Consider the following 19029-nt stretch of genomic DNA (forward strand, 5'->3'; position numbering starts at 1 on the left):
ATACATGGGGCCATATATAGGGCTATACACGGGGTTATACATGGGGCCATATATAGGGCTATACATGGGGTTATACATGGGACCATATATACGGCTATACATGGGGTAATACATGGGACCATATATACGGCTATACATGGGGTTATACATGGGACCATATATAGGGCTATACATGGGGTTATACATGGGACCATATGTAGGGCCATACATGGGGTTATACATGGGCTATATATAGGGCTATACACGGGGTTATACATGGGGCCATATACAGTTGCAAGAAAAAGTATGTGAACCCTTTGGAATGATCTGGATTTCTGCACAAATTGGTGATAAAATGTGATCTGATCTTCATCTCAGTCACAACAATAGACAATCACAGTCGGCTTAACCTAATAACACACAAAGAGTTAAATGTTACCATGTTGTTATTGAACACACCATGTAACCATTCACAGTGCAGGTGGAGAAAGTATGTGACCCCCTAGACTAATGACATCTCCAAGAGCTAATTGGAGTGAGGTGTCGGCCAACTGGAGTCCAGTCAATGAGATGAGATTGGAGGTGTTGGTTACAGCTGCCCTGCCCTATAAAACACACCAGTTCTGGGTTTGCTTTTCACAAGAAGCATTGCCTGATGTGAATGATGCCTCGCACAAAAGAGCTCTCAGAAGACCTACGATTAAGAATTGTTGACTTGCATAAAGCTGGAAAGGGTTATAAAAGTATCTCCAAAAGCCTTGCTGTTCATCAGTCCATGGTAAGACACATGGTCTATAAATGGAGGACGTTCAGCACTGCTGCTACTCTCCCTAGGAGCGGCCGTCCTGTAAAGATGACTGCAAGAGCACAGCGCAGACTGCTCAATGAGGTGAAGAAGAATCCTAGAGTGTCAGCTAAAGACTTACACAAGTCTCTGGCATATGATAACATCCCTGTCAGCAAATCTACGATACGTAAAACACTAAACAAGAATGGATTTCATGGGAGGACACCACAGAGGAAGCCACTGCTGTCCAAAAACACATTGCTGCACGTTTACAGTTTGCACAAGAGCACCTGGATGTTCCACAGCAGCACTGGCAAAATATTCTGTGGACGGATAAGACCAAAGTGGAGTTTGGAAGAAACACACAACACTATGTGCGGAGAAAAAGAGGCACAGCGCGCCAACCTCAAAACCTCATCCCAACTGTGAGGTATGGTGGTGGGGGCATCATGGTCTGGGGCTGCTTTGCTGCGTCAGGGCCTGGACGGATTGCTATCATTGAAGGAAAAATGAATTCCCAAGTTTATCAAGACATTTTGCAGGAGAACTTAAGGCCTTCTGTCCACCAGCTGAAGCTCAACAGAAGATGCTGCAACAGGACAACGACCCAAAGCATAGAAGTAAATCAACAACAGAATGGCGTAAACAGAAGAGAATCCGCCTTCTGGAGAGGCCCAGTCAGAGTCCTGACCTCAACCCCATGGAGATGCTGTGGCAGGACCTCAAGAAAGCGATTCACACCAGACATCCCGAGAACATTGCTGAACTGAAACAGTTCTGTAAAGAGGAATGGTGAAGAATTACTCCTGACCGTTGTGCCCCCTATAGCTGCACCCCTGTGGTAAACAGGACAGGAGGAGCGAAGGTACTGATTGACAGCATGCAGAGATCTTGACAGTGGTCGTGAATCTGTAATGGCTGACGCTATGGTGGGGGTCAGTGACTGGGAAGGTGATGAGCGCCAGTCCTGGAGTATTAGCTATGGTGGAGACTGTCAGCATGGCGATGCCTGTTCTCCTCCATGTCCTGAGCCTCACTGAATGTTCACTGTTTTCTTTTAACGGCGTCTTTGGCGAGTTCCCTGGGTCTGTCCGTTCATGGATCTGATAACCGCGGCCTCTCGGCTTTCCGCCTCCAGTCTCTGCCGTTTCTGCTCCCGCAGTGGACCTTTGATGATAATTGCACGCGGCTCCGCTGCTTCTACCTTTATGCCTTACTGATCTGCATAGAAATTGCGCTGTTTTGTATTCCGAGCACTGGCTCTGCGGTCCACCGAGTCCGCGCTGTAATGTATAGATCCCCCTAGACAGGACGCCCCCAGGATTTATGCCTCATCACCTCCGCATTATTGTGTCGTCTCTTCTGATGGACTCGTTGTTCTACTTCTGCCGGAGCCACCGGTAATGACCCCCAACATTTCTACAGGGTTCACTATTCAAGAAAGACTTGCGTATTTCGGATTTGTAACCCCGCCTCTTATGATCTCTGCCCCGCCTTCAAATAAAACAAAAACCAAAGGGAACAAATGTCTTCCGGTCCCGGAGTGGCGATGGATTCTCTATGACATTTTTTAGCTGGAGACGGACGGCAGCAGAGGAGTCATCCAGATCCAAGCGCGTCCTGCAGCCATGATGGCCACCACCAGCCTGGTCCAGCATTATAACAGCAGCAAAAACTGCTGCAAATGTGCACACGGTTCTATTGATGAAGAACTGATAACCGCACCTCGATGCCGCAACACATCACCGGACACTGGAGATAACAGCCGCGTGTGTAGAGACAACAGCACAATATGGAGTGCTAGCCATCAGTGATACCACTAATACTAGTCATCAGTATTATTACTGACCAACACTAGTCATCAGTGATACCACTAATACTAGTCATCAGTATTATCACTAATACTAGTCAACAGTATTATTACTGACCAACACTAGTCATCAGTGATACCACTAATACTAGTCATCAGTATTATCACTAATACTAGTCAACAGTATTATTACTGACCAACACTAGTCAGCAGTAATACCACTAATACTAGTCATCAGTATTATCACTAATACTAGTCAAGAGTATTATTACTCACCAACAATAGTCATCAGTGATACCACTAATACTAGTCATCAGTATTATCACTAATACTAGTCAACAGTATTATTACTGACCAACACTAGTCATCAGTGATACCACTAATACTAGTCATCAGTATTATCACTAATACTAGTCAACAGTATTATTACTGACCAACACTAGTCATCAGTGATACCACTAATACTAGTCATCAGTATTATCACTAATACTAGTCAACAGTATTATTACTGACCAACACTAGTCATCAGTGATACCACTAATACTAGTCATCAGTATTATCACTAATACTAGTCAACAGTATTATTACTGACCAACACTAGTCAGCAGTAATACCACTAATACTAGTCATCAGTATTATCACTAATACTAGTCAAGAGTATTATTACTCACCAACAATAGTCATCAGTGATACCACTAATACTAGTCATCAGTATTATCACTAATACTAGTCAACAGTATTATTACTGACCAACACTAGTCATCAGTGATACCACTAATCAACACTAGTCATCAGTATTATCACTAATACTATTCATTAGTATTATCACTAATATTAGTCTTCAGTAATATCACTAATACTAGTCATTAGTAATATCACTAATACTAGTCATCAGTGATATCACTATATAATACTAGTCATCAGTTATATCACTAATACTAGTCATCTGTAATATCACTAACCAATACTAGTTATAAGTAATATCACTAATACTAGTTATCAGTAATATCACTAATACTAGTTATCAGTAATATCACTAATACTAGTCATTAGTAATATCCCTAATACTAATCATCTGTAATAACACTAATATTAGTCATCAGTAATAAAACTAATACTAGTCATCAGTAATAACACTAATACTACTCATCAGTAATATCACTATACAATACTAGTCATCAGAAATATCACTATATAATACTAGTCATCAGTAATATCACTATATAATGTTAGTCATCAGAAATATCACTAATACTAGTCATCAGTAATATCACTAATACTAGCCATCAGTAATATAATACTAGTCATCAGAAATATCACTAATACTAGTCATCAGTAATATCACTAATACTAGTCATCAGTGGCATTATCTAATACTAGTCATCAGAAATAACACTAATACTAGTCATCAATAATATCACTAATACTAGCGATCAGTGATATCACTATATAATAATAGTGATCAGTGATATCACTAATACTAGTCATCTGTAGTAACACTTATGCTAGTCATCAGTGATAACACTAACTAACACTAGTCATCAGTAATATTACTAATATTAGTCATTCGTAATATCATTAATACTAGTCATCATAAATATCACTAATACCACTCATCAGGAATATCACTAATACTAGTCACTAGTCATCAATAATATCAGTAATATCACTAATACTAGTCATCAGTAATATCACTATATAATACTAGTCATGAGTAATATCACTATATAATACTAGTCATCATAAATATCACTAATACTACTCATCAAGGATTTCACTAATAGTAGTCATAAATAATATCACTATATAATACTAGTCATCAGTAATATCACTAATACTAGTCATCAGTAATATCACTAATACTAGTTATCAGTAATACTATTATCTAATTCTTGTCATCGCTAATATCACAAATACTAGTCATCAGTGATATCATTATCTAATACTAGTCATCAGTAATATCACTAATACTAGTCATTAGTGATATCATTATCCAATACTAGTCATCAGTAATTTCACTAATACTAGTATTCTTTGGTATAATGCTTTTTCGTATCCTTTGTTATAGTGCACCTTTGTCATGCACTCGTTTCTCATCCTCTGGTAAAATGTTCTTGGTATTGTGGGAATGTAGGATCAGTTATTACGGTCCTCCTCGTGGTTGTTGGCACCCATGAAGTTTAAGTCCAGAATGTGGAATATCTCCTCATGTTTAATACAAAAGAGCAAAGGATAAACAACAATTTAAAACAAAAAACATTGGGAGTGAGAAATAGAAAACCCTAAAGCTCGATGTGACGCCGGTATCGGCTCCTTTATATGTAACTAGTATGGAAACACATTTTGACTCGCCTGTGGTAAATCACAAATGAGAATCACCTGTGATAAATTGTTGGTGCCCATGTGACATGAATTAGCCAATGACTGATGACTTCAGTGTTTAAAAAAGCCACACGTTAGGCCCTGTTCCTTTGTCACAATAGTGAAGGCAAAGGAGCTGTCTGAGGACATCAGACCTGCTATTATTAGCAAACACAAGACTTCCAAAGGATATAAGGCCCTCTCCAAAGACCTTGGTATCCCGGTATCAACAGCGCGCAATGTTATTAAGAAGCTTGCCAAGCATGGAACCATCGAGAACCTCCCTGGACGTGGGGGAAAGAGGAAAATTGACAAGAGACGTCTTCAAAAGGTTGGTGTGAATGGTGGAAAAAACACCAAAGACCTGGAGGCCAACCTGGAGTAGTCTGAGGTCAAGGTTTCAACCAGTATCATACGCCGCACACTAAACCAAGCAGAGCTTTATGGGCGAAGGCCAAGGAAGAAACCATTGGTGAAGAAAAGACATAGAAAGGAACGACTGATCTTTGCCAAAGATTACCTTGACAAGCCACAATTCTTCTGGGAAAATGTTCTTTCGAGCTTTTTGGCAAAGCAACAGTTTGTTTACAGATGCCGCAATGAAGCTTATAACGAAAAGAACCCCCTACCAACAGTTAAGCTGTGGGGTTGCTCCGCTGCTTCTGGGACTGGAGGCCTTGGTGGAGGATCCATAATGCTGTGTGGTTGCTCTGCTGCGTCTGGGACTGGAGGCCTTGACCGTATCACAGGAATCATGAAATCAGAGAATTATCAAGAGATTTTAGAGTGAAATGTCCTACCCAGTGTAAGAAAACTTGGTTTGAGTTGAAGCTCATGGGTCCTCCAGCAAGACAAGGACCCAAAGCACACATCCAAAAGAACATAGGAATGGTTAAAAAAGAAAAAAAATGGACCAGCAATGAATCTTTGGGGTGAGCTGAAATCTGCCATTGGGAAAAAGAACCCTGCAAACATTCAAGAGCTTGAACAAACTGCAAGGAAGAGTGGAGAAAATCCCAGATGAGAAGTTCTAGAAGCTTCTAGATGGCTACAGGAAACGAGGCTGTCCTCAATGCCAAAGGGTGTGCAACCAAGTATTAATTAGGGGGGGGGCTTTATTTTTGCACATGCTGTTTATTCTGTTTATTTAAGTTGGAAAAACATTTTTTATTGTTGTATTACTCTTGGACCACTAATTAAAAAATCATGAGGATAGAACTTTTTGTACATTTCCATTTATTTCTGAAGATATTGTACAGTCTATGAAAAAGATGAAGGGGTGCCAACAATGGTGAGCAGCACTGTGTTTAGCTTGGTTTACACTTCTGCCGGCCTTTTTCCATCTTTTTGATGCGTCTCTGATGTAATTGTCATCGTTAGTCCCATGTGGTGGAATCTCATATACAGACGCAATCTGTTCCTTAGTCCTATACGAGAACATGGTCCTGTAAACTGAAACAGTCCCTTATCTGACCACACACAAGTGGCCTACAGTTATTGGAGGCAGGCTACATGGTCGCTATGGGGCTTGTGAGTTGTCCTAGCCCGCCAACATGAAGGGAGTATGTTTAACTTTTATATTTTTCCAGCTTATCCCTGCATGAACTTGAACCTAGGTCCTTCTGTATGGGAGGCAGAAACCTTACCAGTTCAGCCACAGGCTTAGCTAAGGTCAATGGAAGGATTTTCTCTGACTAAACCTCGCTGGTATCCTTCCCATCGATAATGGACTGGTATCTACAGACATCTCTATATGATCATATATACCACGACATTGTAAGGGGGTTTCATTCAAGTATCATTTGTTTAGTAATTACAAAAAAATGTAATGATGCAAAATTATACATAAATCAAAAATGTGTTTATTCTGAACTTTGCCGTGTGGCCCATGATTTCTGTTAACTTTTATTTGGTGTTTTGAGGATTTTTTTGGGTCAGTTTTCGTTCCGATTGTGGACTATCCTCTTTCTTCATCATGTTATTAAAGGGCAATTCCAGAGACACGGCCTTGGACAAGATCGGGGCCTTGTCTGTTTTTAATTCCTGAAGACCCCTGCTCTCTGAAGCAGGCGATCTGACTCTAGATTTGGCCAGGGCCACCACATGGATAGGAATAATGCATATATGATGGCAGATAATCATGGGAAATTGTCTCTTCTGGCTCCAGTTATCTCATGTCTGTGGCCATTCTTAGGATGGACCATCAATGTCTGATCGGTGGAGTCAGGTCCCCAGAACCCTCGCCCATCATCAGCATGAAGGGGCTGCGGTGCACCTGCTCATTATTGCGCACACAGTGGCTTGTCTATAGTGCCGTTCTCCTGCGTGGGATATGGTCCAATTCCAGGCACAGCCAGCTGTAGAGAGGAGGCGCTGTGCTATGGCTCCTTCATTCTGGTCTACAGGAGGTTAGACACCTGAAGATTAGACATCTAAGAATGTAGACCATCAATGTTTAAGAACCCTTTTAAATATTTCCACCTGTGTGGTAGCATCTTGTGTCCAGATCCCTGGTACTCTGACTGTCAGTAATTGTGCATTTCTTTCTTCCTTCACAGCTGCAATTCTTGACGATCAGACTGTTTGTGGTCGGGGCGAGCGGTTGGCGTTGGCCCTTGCTCGAGAACACATTAACAGCCACACACAAGGATCATCCAGCGGTCGTGTGGAGGTGGAGATCTTTGAGCTGCAAAGAGACAGCCAGTACGAGACTACAGATACAAGTGAGTGCTCAATATCATGCCTGTAAAGAGACAACTCTTGATCGGCCCTTCCCTAACGGCAGCGCGTATTATACCCAGAGGTGTATGAAGCCTTAATATGGCGCCTACAGGAACCTATGGCCCATACTGTACCCTACCCATATAGAAATCATGGCAAATTCTGGATGGAATCTGCCCTGTACTTCTGGGAGGAAATGTCTGTAAAAGCGAAGAAATAGTCTCAGGACGCACTCTTTTGCTGGAAAGTCTGTTTAACCCTTCGTTAAGCCCCTTGGAGATAACTCAGGTTCGGGTAGTTTACACCTTCAGATGCCGGTGGTTAGAGGGAAGGGGGACTCCACAAGCTCTGAAGGTCTGCTGGAGGTCTGCTGAAGGGCCCCGCAATGTCCTGGCTGCTAAAGCACCCTGCCTCTGGATGTAATACAGGAGTATACCAGTGTATGGTACCAGTGTACGGTACACGAAATAGAACGCAGGTTTCCATCCCCTAAAGGGACGAAAAAAGTGAACATTTTAGAAATATCTAAAAGACAATATTAAAACATCAAATCTCCTTTTTCCCATTTCACATACATTAAAAGATAATAAACATAAGTGTTGTCACCGCGTTTGTAGCGACTGAACTGTACATTAGCCCATTATTTGACCTGCACGGTCACCTCACCTCCAAAAAATACACTGAATAAATATTGACCAAAAGGTGGCATGTACCCCAAAATGGTATCAATAGAAAACAACAGATTGCCCCCCCCCCCCCAAAAAAAAAACAGCCTCACACAGCTCCATTCTGGGTGTCAGACTATGGAGGCACAACGTTAGTTTAATAACTATATAAACCATATAAAACATCCTAACCGCAGAATAAAGGGAACCCGTCGCTGCACAGTGAACGCCCTAAAAACAACGGCGGAATTGTGCTGTTTTTTCAGTTGTACAGTAGAGGGGCCCAAAACAGTGGCATCGAATAATCCCGCCTATAAGACCCTACAGGACCTCCACATCCACAGTTTCTTCCATCTGGGTACTAAAATTAACACTCAGTGTCCGGCAGATACAAGGGTCGCCCCATTACTCCCAGAGATGGAGTGGCGGCCCTGCATACGTGACGGTCTGTCCCTGGGGCGTACACCTGTATTACAGACACGTGTGTTGGGTTTTTATGGTTTGGAAACAATTCACCGTGATGGTTTCTGTAATGGTGGATAGTGACTCTCTTGGAGAGGGCAAGAATGAGGGTAGTTGTTAGGTGGTTGGTCTCCAAATAAGGACGGGCGACCTTGGGCACCATTCCACAGAAGGCTAGTCATACATTGAGTCTCCATCGATGAGGAACCCTATGATGACATTTATGGGAATTGTGTGGAGAGGTAGAGATATAGGGAACGTTAGTTGGCACCTAAAGTGGGACATCACCTCGTATGGGTCTAATTTGGAGTTTAGAGAAGCTGCAAGGACAGGCTCCTGAGCTAAGTAAGTGTAAGTGGGGCTGTGCGGGACCCCTGGTGGAGATGTGGGCCCCGAGAGACATTAGAGAGGCACTGAATCTATTCATAAACCAAGAGACTCCAGTGCACAGAGGGGTCGCTGCCACCCCAGAGCTGATCAGGGTGAGCTGGAGAGTCACATTAGTGGGTTACCCAGTGGTACCATCAGGACTAAGACTTTTAGTGGATGAAATCAGACAGTCTAACACGGTGTGGACCCAGCCCCCGAGGAGGAACTTCAACAAGTACCACTGGACATTTCATAGTGGTGGACATCTTGAGAGAACGCAGAACTTCAGCCTCACAGAAAGTAAAATCTTGCTTTTTGCAACTAACAGGTCCTAACGAGGGAAAGCATGGCATGACAACCCTGCTCAGATATCCCGCATGGAGGTCTCTGTAACCCTCATAGATTTTAGTGGGTCCCGGGTGCCTTATCTTTGTTTAAGAACCTATTATAATTCTAAAATTCTCACCGTCTATCTAATATACATGGTGGATCGGTGAGATAATGTGAAGTGGCTGAGTGCACTTAGCCTGTTCTGTTACCTCTCTTCACATCTGTCTCTTTCTGTATAGAGTTTATTAGAGCGCCATTATTATTCATCAACCCCAGGTTACTCTCGCCTTTTCATCGATCACTGATTTTGTGTGTCTGCTCCCTGAGTGACAGCCGTGTGCACAACCACTGAGCGCGCTCCTGAGGAAGTGCAGGCGGTCAAAGTGAGACACGCCAGAGAGGAGGCTTTCTAATCCAGACAATGACGCTTACCAGTGTTTGTTGGTTTTCTTGTGTTGCTCTCTTCCCTGTCATAGTGTTTAGGCCTGAGGGAGACTCCTGTTCGTCCTACTGTTTAGAAGAACAGGTTGTCTCTTGTCCTGACTTTAGTTCAAGGGTACTACAGGGTGAGTTAGGACTTTGGTGCTTCCTTCGGGGTCAGTTCATACTTGCAGTCAGTCAGGACTTTAATTAGGGTTTCTCTTGGAGGTGTTAAAATTTGAGAGAGAATCTAAATCGCACATCCTCATAGCTATGCTTTTGATATACCAAACTTATTAAATATCAGCATGATAAGACAAGGCTCTGCAGCACTATTATCAATCTATTGCTGTGCACTATTAGGAGGCATTAGTATACAGTTTGATCAAAAAGCATAGGCCCACTTACCGCGACAAGGTCGCCTCTATCAAGTGGGAGCCTACTCTAACTTTGGCACGGCACCGTGCGGCGACCATCGCGTCCCCACACCGCTCCAGCAGGCAATGGGACCCAGCAGCCACACAGCGCCCTCACTGTGCAGCAAAAAGCCACCTAGGCCCTGGGCCCCATCACCCCACCGGCACAGCACAAAAGCAGCGACAGCCACCGTCCAGCACCGCATAATGTGAATAGGTGCAAAGACCTCACCTGTTCACAGGCTCTCAGGAACTCCAACTGAGAGGTGGTAGGAATTAATTAACCCTTCTCAGTTGGAGTTCCTGAGAGCCTGTGAACAGGTGAGCTCTTTGCACCTATTCACATTATGCGGTGCTGGACGGTGGCCGTCGCTGCTTTTGTGCTGTGCCGGTGGGGTGATGGGTGAGTTAGGACTTTAGTACTACCTTTGGGGTTAGTTCATACTTGCATTCAGTCAGGACTTTAATTAGGGTTTCTCTTGGAGGTGGCCTGCTCCTTTCCCTAGTTTCCAGGCCTTTTCCCCTCACCCCTTTCCCTCCTACGTTCGGTGTGGGTCCCTTCCCCCCCACCACCACTGAAGCGTGACATTATAAACCTCCTGACGAGACATGTCGGGGGATAGGAGTGTGAACGATAGAGTCCTAATAGTAATCTATCGCTGACGACGATGTATTAGGAGCGAGTCTATTAGTGAATGTGCATGCTCAGTGGTTGTGCATGCCGCCGGGAGCAGACACACAGAATCATTGATCGATGGAACGGCGAGAGTGAGCTGGGGTCATGCTGAAGAAAAAATTTGAAGTTTTAATAAGCACTGTTTATAGAAGATGGCAAATGTGACGAGCTGAACAGGCTAATTGTTAATAAGTGCAGTGCAAATACTGTGCCTCGCATTTTCCAGGGTCAGTAGAAGTGTAGTGGGTAAGTGCCGACTAGATGGAGAATCTATAACCAGCGTTGGTATTTCTGTTTCTCCATGAATAAATCCTCTGAGGTGAAGTGATGGATTTCACTGTGAATTGGTGTGAGGGGAGCAGATGGCGTTCCTCTATGTTTTTAGAGCACATGAATTCCCTTCAGGCTCCTCCATGACACTCCAGACCCAGTTAATGGAGATGGCACGCATCTACCATCTTCACTACGGGCATCCTGGAAAGACCTTCATTTCATCCTTTGGGAGTCACTCGCGGGACGCTTCAGCCTCTTTTCTTATTAATTTAAGAGAGATAAAAAGGCGCCAGGAGCTGCAATAAACTGATTTACTGTACAGAGAAACAAGAAGTGGAGGACGATTCATTGCAGCCACCAACATGGAGGGAGCGAGGGCAGCAATGCTACATTCACGTCTGTCAAAGGACTGCACTGAGGACTGCACACGAGAAGAAACGCTAGGGCACCAAAAGGTCAGCCTGGTTGGATTATTAGGACCATTTACCTGTGAACAGTAGATACTCATAGACTATGAACAATCAGCCATGGAGATGGCCATGGGTGGTCTTGTTTCTGTAGGACACTATAGGCTGGCCTGGAGGCATGGTGCAATGTGACAGGTGCTTAAAGTGTGTTAGGAATCACGGGTTACCTGAGAGCTGGGTAAGACATGGCCCACAATGTCTTACCCAGGCATCACGTTATGGTGATCTCATGACATCTCTCAACTTCTGTAGTTTGAAAGATTATTTGTCATTCTGCACAGTCTAAGGAAAAGGCACAGGAGAGGCTGCAGACTGTGCCCTGTGCGGCAGCACGCAGCGCTTTACTGGCATTGAGCAGTCGCTATGACCAGACACCTTCTACAGGCGGCAGTTTGGACGAATGCAGAGAGTTGCACCCAGTACGCACTTGGATTGTTGCCCAGGCACATTGTAGCGGAGAGAGCTCCAAGATATAGCAGTGTCATAAGACATCATCTTCAGCTGGGAACTACAATGGCTTTTATACAGTTTCCCATTAAACAGGGATCAGCCAGGGAAAAATGGAGGAATACACAAAACTTCCTATGAAAAAACATCACCAGCCATGATCTTGACTACTGGAAGCTTAAGAAAATTGGTGATTTTGACTTTAGATAATGAATCTACCAAAATGGGAGGCTCATACAGGCGATGCTAAATGAGGGAGTCCACGTGATCACATCCATATGGCTAATAATGAGCATGGATGGGGCATTCATCCTGTGGACAACCCCTTTAAGTCCGTAACACCTCCCTCAGAGTTTGCAAGCAGCTATTGTCTGCCACTTACAACTGCATCAGCAAGTAAATCAAAAGTTGACCCTTGATACTGACACTGTCCCTGGAACGATATTGATGAAAACAGGCTGATATAAAGCAGCTTCCTCTATCGATCATTGTCAACACATTTGCTCTCAAAACGTATTGAGAAGAATAAATAAAGGGATTTGGTTTATATAAACTTGCCCCGATGTATATCACTCCAGGGACAGCACCAGTATCAAGGTTCAACTTTATCCAGTTGACTACCTGATGAACCAAGGCAGCAGACCTGGGCATAAACTTACCGCACCTGTTCTAACCCTCTCCAGAGGCAGATTAATCACAGCTAATAGCTTCAGTCGTAGAAATCAATATGGTACCTCCCTGCAATCCTAGACCTTGTGTTGATAATGATAAACAAGTTATGCTGACTGAAGCATGAGTCACCAGTCGGATGACAAGACATGATACAAGTCCAGTTGATCTCACTTCTGATATTCTCACAGAGTCATTCCCCAGACTCTGCCTACTAATGCAGAAACTTCCCCATGGCTTTTCTGTCCATGTCTTAAGAACAGATGGAACGTGATCTAGGTAGTTGTTGTAATGGACAAGACAACTGCTCAAGGACTTGGAGGATTTGATCTTTTGGGACGATGGAGACTTTATTATTTAGGTTTCCGATCATCTCTGATCTTTTCCAGTGTAGCCGTCTTCAATTTCAGTGCTGTCACTTGCATCTTCCATTTAGCACTGGTCACAACAATACTTGGTTTGAATGAAGACCTAAAATAGTTCCTGTTGGCAGAAGAGACAGTTGGTCATGGCCGGGCCCTGTGCACACTTGCCCTATGACCCAATTTTAGAAGGATCCCTTGATCAGAGAATAGCAGGAACCATTGCCTGAGATATGAGCTTTAATTACACCACAAAGTCCTGGTTGTCACCTCTCTCTGTGATCACAGTCGTTATCTCGGGGTATATGTCCTGAACATTTCCGATATAAGGCATCAGGAAACCGCTGTTGTGCGTCCCATATAAGTAAATCATGGAAGCTCATTAAAGAAGGAAAAAGTGGAATAATAATTATTTTTAACTCTATAACACTGCAGATAATGAGTGAATGATGCTCATAAAGTGGTCGTCTCCCCTCAGCGTGTTAGGCAACAACCACATCGATGTTGCTTGAGGCTCCGGGGTCCTGATGCAAGAGTCGTACTGGATGTGATAGTCCTGGTGTCAACCTGTGCAACATATAGTCCTCTACAGGACTGAGGTACAACTCTACCCCCTGTAGGTACATGCCAGAATATATAGTTAAGAATGGAAGTTTCTCCAATAATCCTAGTCTTAATAGTCAAGATGTTCTGGTCTCCAAAATCCTAAAGACATTTCACCACTCCTCTTAGCTTCCTCCTCAGTTCATGTGAATTGTAAGAAGGTTTCCCCAATATTTATACTCCGGGGGTTCCAAATCCAGTCACCAAAGTGCTATAAACCTGGTAGTGGAGGGTTGAATGATGGAAGCCACCAACTTCAATCAACATAATCCGACCACAGGGATTGTATAGGTAGGTTTATGAATGTTCTATATTAGGCTATGGATGCCACTGACAGGGTTTGGGAACACTTTGTACATAGGTTTGTGGTGACTGTGAGCAAAAAACAAGTTGCACGAAGTTATAGAAATCTTCATTCCGTCATTGATTTTCAGACTTTTTGATACTCCGTTTACAACCTGCTTTTAATTTCTGACTTTTCTCATGTGGGGGTGCCTCCCTGTGTGTCCAGGATGCTGCAGTCTTCGCTAGCTGTCATGTATCAGAACACCTTCCTTCCTGGACATACTTTCCTTTCTAAAACTCAGAAGTGATCTCCTCTGCCTTGTACGCTGATGGAGAAGAGTGTGTCATCTCCTACCTATACAGAGTTTGCAATGGTTGCTCTGCTTGAGTACAGAATATGTGCTTCTCCTCTATCTATAGCCTGTGTCATCTGCCCTCCTTGGACCTCCTTCTTTTCACACTCTCATTTGCTGTGTATAACACCTGCCCCTTCCACTGAAGGAATGGTGGGGGAGAGCAGAGAGAGGTGTCACTAACAGGAGCAGAGCTCTGACGGATGGATGTCAGATTCAGCAGCGCCAGAAGCTAGGTGAAGGACTTACACACACTCTGCAGAAGGAATATTATAAAGAAGACTGTTTAGAAAGTTGCTTAATTTTGCATTTAGGAAGCAAATGAATAAATTAATTACGTGAATGACCTCATGGAAAAGGAAAAGCCTTGCGTGACACTGAAAGATGAGCTCTATCCAGTAGGACTCAGTGACCGATCTATCTACATGGAGAATAGACAGGAGACAACTGGTTCAGCGAGAAGAGAGAGAGGCCGCCACTCAACACGGCTTTGGAATGAGATTGAAAGGTACTGGTGTGGAGGGCTCTAGAGAAGAAGCTGAGGTAAAATTAGACACCAGGAAGCAGCTGTGATGAGGGTGACAGACTCTCTCCGTCGCACTCCACCATTCGTTAGGCCACGGTGACTAGATTACGCTGATTACGTCACTGACTGACGCATTTCACACCTCCATCTCTAGAAGATTCCTTCTACCTTGGTGACAGAATTAAGGTGACGGAAGGACACAAGAAGCCACTGAGATGTGAGCTGGAACATCTGACCCTCGTATGTGTCAGCTTCTTGCATGGATGAAGCTTCGCTTTAGGATGTCTCTGATGTAACATGTTCACAGAGCTGTCATAACATGTAACGTGTCAGTGCGTGTGATATGGCCGACACGCTTACATAATGAGCTCTTTTACACATCCCTGATAAATGCACATTATTCTGTTCTTATGCCCGTGGCGTACATGGCGAGAATACAAATTTAGCGCCTCGTCTAGTGTTTGATCATTCCACCACATTGCGCTGCTCCTGGCAGAGGCCGATGCTTCCCCTTCCTTCCAGTCTCTTGTAGTGGTGAAGATTCATTGGGCCCTGGGCCTGTCCCTCCTCGGGGGCCCAAGGAATGTCGGTAACACCAGGACAAGGGCATCTGGGGCCAAACTAAGCTGCAGACCCTGGCCATAGGAATCATAGGGCCTGCCCCCTGTGGCCCCCATACACATACCGCCAGACTGAGTGCACTGACATGGCCTAAAGACTATGGAGGGGCCCGTAACCACTACTGAAGAGAGGGCCCGGAACTAGTACTGAAGAGGGGTCCTGAACCAGTATTATGGAGGGGGCCCTGAGCCAGTACTGAAGAGGGGGCCCAGAACCAGTATTATGGAGGCGCCTAGTACCAGTATGTGGAGGGTGCCCAGAACCAATATTATGGAGAGGCCTAGGACCAGTATATGGAGGGGGCCCAGAACCAATATTATGGAGAGGCCTATGACCAGTATATGGAGGGGGCCAGGAGGAGTATTATGGAGGGGCATGGGACCAGTATATGGAGGGGCCCATGAGGAGTATTATGGAGGGGCACGGGACCAGTATATGGATGGGGCCCAGAACCAGTATTATGGAGGGGGTCTAGCACCAGTATATGGATGGGGCCCAGAACCAGTATTATGGAGCAGGCTCGAAACCAGTATTATGGAGGGGGCCCTGAGCCAGTATCATGGAGAGGCCTAGGACCAGTATATGGAGGGGCCCAGGAGGAGTATTATAGAGGGGCATGGGACCAGTATATGGAGGGGCCCAGGAGGAGTATTATGGAGGGAACGGGACCAGTATATGGAGGGATGTGTATGACTGGAGGGTGGGTCACAGCAGATATCTGGAGGCCTCTGGACCCAGGACCATCTCCACTCACAGCGTTGGTTATCAGCGACGTCATCAACTGCGCATGCGCCTCCATCAGCTGGCGGTGCACGTGATCGGCAGCGGCTCGTGGTCTGAGGAGACAAGGTGGAGATTTGTTGTGAGTCCCTTGTGGAGAGCCGCCAGTGGTTTCCATGGTGATGCAAGAGCCGCTCATTATTAGCTGTGACGTCAGACCCGGACACCGGCATTTTTTCCAGACCTGGTCTTCAAGGGGTTGTCCTGAAAAATAACAAGAGTCATGAAGGGTTAAAAATGAGCCATGCCCACGCCGTTCCTTCCGGTGTGTTGAGTGGGAGTATGGCTTATTGTTAACCCTTTGTGGCTCTTCCTTTCGAAAACCCCTTTAAGGAGCGGCGCCCACATGGGACTTGTTTTGGTAAGAAATGCAGAAGGTTCCTGTGGATTTCCGGTGCGGCAGACGTCACAGCGCAGTCCTGCTCCAGACACTGTCCGCGTCCCTCCACTCGTCGGCCACGGGTCTGTTCAGTGTTCTGTGCTGTGGTTTTTCATCTTGGATGCATCCATTGAATAGAGCTCCACCACGAGAGGCCTCCCGCCCCTGACGTGTACGCGCAGTAACCACGCGACGAACGGACGTGCTCCAGAAAGCTGCACAGCCTCCCACCGAGAAAACTGGAGGCCAAAAAAACCTGAGGAACTCCGCAGCAAAATTCTTCTCGGGGCGGCACCAAGAGGAAACACGTCCTGCCTTGGTACGGTGTCCGGGCGGGCATTCAGAGTGAACAACCGCAGCGAGGACTGCGGCAGCATCAAAATCTGCCATGTGAACGGGCCCTAAGGCTGCGGCCACACAGGGTGGATTTTCCTGCCACTTGTTTTCTACAGTTCTGCCTCCGCGATTTACCAGCAGCTGACGCCATGATGTACTGAACCGTCTCCGGTCGTCCACATGAGGATCTCTTCAGTGTGCAGGGTCCCATAGAAGTGGCTGCGACCTGGGTTCTGGCGCCATTTCCAGCATGGGAGGCGTTCCGTACAGAGGCCAGGGTCACCATGATGGATCCGGCCGACTTGTGACCGGTTCATCAGGTTTTGGAAGGCCTGGGAGTCAGTGCGTGTCAGCGGCCGTGAGGTCAGGAAACGTGTTCTAGGCATGTGTTCTAGGTCGGGGGGGAGGCGGGGCCACAGCCGGGGACGGGGCCACAGCCCAGGGTGGGGAGCAAGGTACCAACAAGCTACTCTACCACGGCCAGGGGCCCTGGCCTTCGACTAGGGGTATTTTGTTGATCTGTGACTCCCGTTTTACGGTTTTCTGATCGTCTATGGCGATATTGTCTGCGAAGTCCACACTGGGAATCCTGGCGTCCGTGCAGAGAACGCCTCCCGTTGTTTTTAATGGTAGACTAAGTCACAGGGAAATCCACGGCATTCCCAAGGCTTTCTCCATCCGAAATCATGATGTGCCTAACAATTGCTAATAACGGGCGTGACAAGAAAAGTGGGTGTGGCCTGAGTTTTAGTCAGGTTTGGGCCTCATGCACAAGCTGTATTTTTTTCTTCATGTTTTTTGCGGATTAGCTGCAGACCTATTTATTTTAATGGGGCCGCAAAAAAATATATATACCCACGGTACACGCCGTAGACGATGGATTTAGAATCTCAGGCTCTTTTACGTGTGTCTGGATTGCTGACGCAGGGTGAGGATCAGATGTCGTAAGGTAACACATTGAAACATCTGCAGCGCGTCCTCTGTGTGAACGTTCCCTTAGTATAATGGCTGAGCTCCATTGTACAATCCCAGCTGTGGAGGAGCGCGCTGTCTCTTTTTGGGCTTCCCTTATGTCTCTTTCAGCCATATTATTCTCTGCTTCAGCAGCACAGCTAGATGCATTTCACTAAGAAGCAGGGGGCGTCTCCCTTCTATGGAATCTGCCCGCACTGTACTGCTGTGACGTCCTGTCTCTTACTTCCCTCTATGTTTATTTCCTCCTAGGGAGGCCAGAAAACCGATAAGGAGGGATGACCCGCACTTAGGGCTCTTACACACGGCCATTAGCTGTTACATGGAGATCCACAAAACACAGATGCCCCTAATAGAACAGCCTATCCTTCTCCGCAATGCAGACAAGAATAGTACATGTTCTAGAATCTTACGGACGTGCAGAGGCGGACAGAACTTGGAGTCCTGTCTGCATCTTTTGCGGCTCCATTGAGGTGAATGGGTCCACATCCAACCCGCAAAAAATACTGCACACAATATACAACGCGGTGCACACAATATACAACACGGTGCACACAGTATACAACACGGTGCACACAATATACAACACGGTGCACACAGTATACAACACGGTGCACACAGTATACAACACGGTGCACACAGTATACAACGCGGTGCACACAGTATACAACGCGGTGCACACAGTATACAACGCGGTGCACACAATATACAACGCGGTGCACACAATATACAACACGGTGCACACAGTATACAACACGGTGCACACAATATACAACACGGTGCACACAGTATACAACACGGTGCACACAGTATACAACGCGGTGCACACAATATACAACACGGTGCACACAATATACAACACGGTGTACACAATATACAACACGGTGCACACAATATACAACACGGTGCACACAATATACAACGCGGGGCACACAATATACAACACGGTGCACACAGTAT

The 19029-nt window shown here is 45.4% G+C and overlaps 1 protein-coding gene across 1 annotated transcript in view; it reads left to right on the forward strand.

Moving 5' to 3' along the window:
* The window catches only part of GRIK5 (glutamate ionotropic receptor kainate type subunit 5), a 153272-nt gene that overhangs the window by 24484 nt on the left and 109759 nt on the right, over window positions 1-19029 (forward strand). The window contains exon 2 of the mRNA XM_044278726.1: window positions 7496-7660. Within this exon, the coding sequence (XP_044134661.1) occupies window positions 7496-7660 (165 nt within the window). The remainder of the gene's footprint in view (window positions 1-7495; window positions 7661-19029) is intronic.

The sequence above is a fragment of the Bufo gargarizans genome, chromosome 2 (genome assembly GCF_014858855.1).
Source record: "Bufo gargarizans isolate SCDJY-AF-19 chromosome 2, ASM1485885v1, whole genome shotgun sequence".
NCBI classification, from domain to species: domain Eukaryota; kingdom Metazoa; phylum Chordata; class Amphibia; order Anura; family Bufonidae; genus Bufo; species Bufo gargarizans.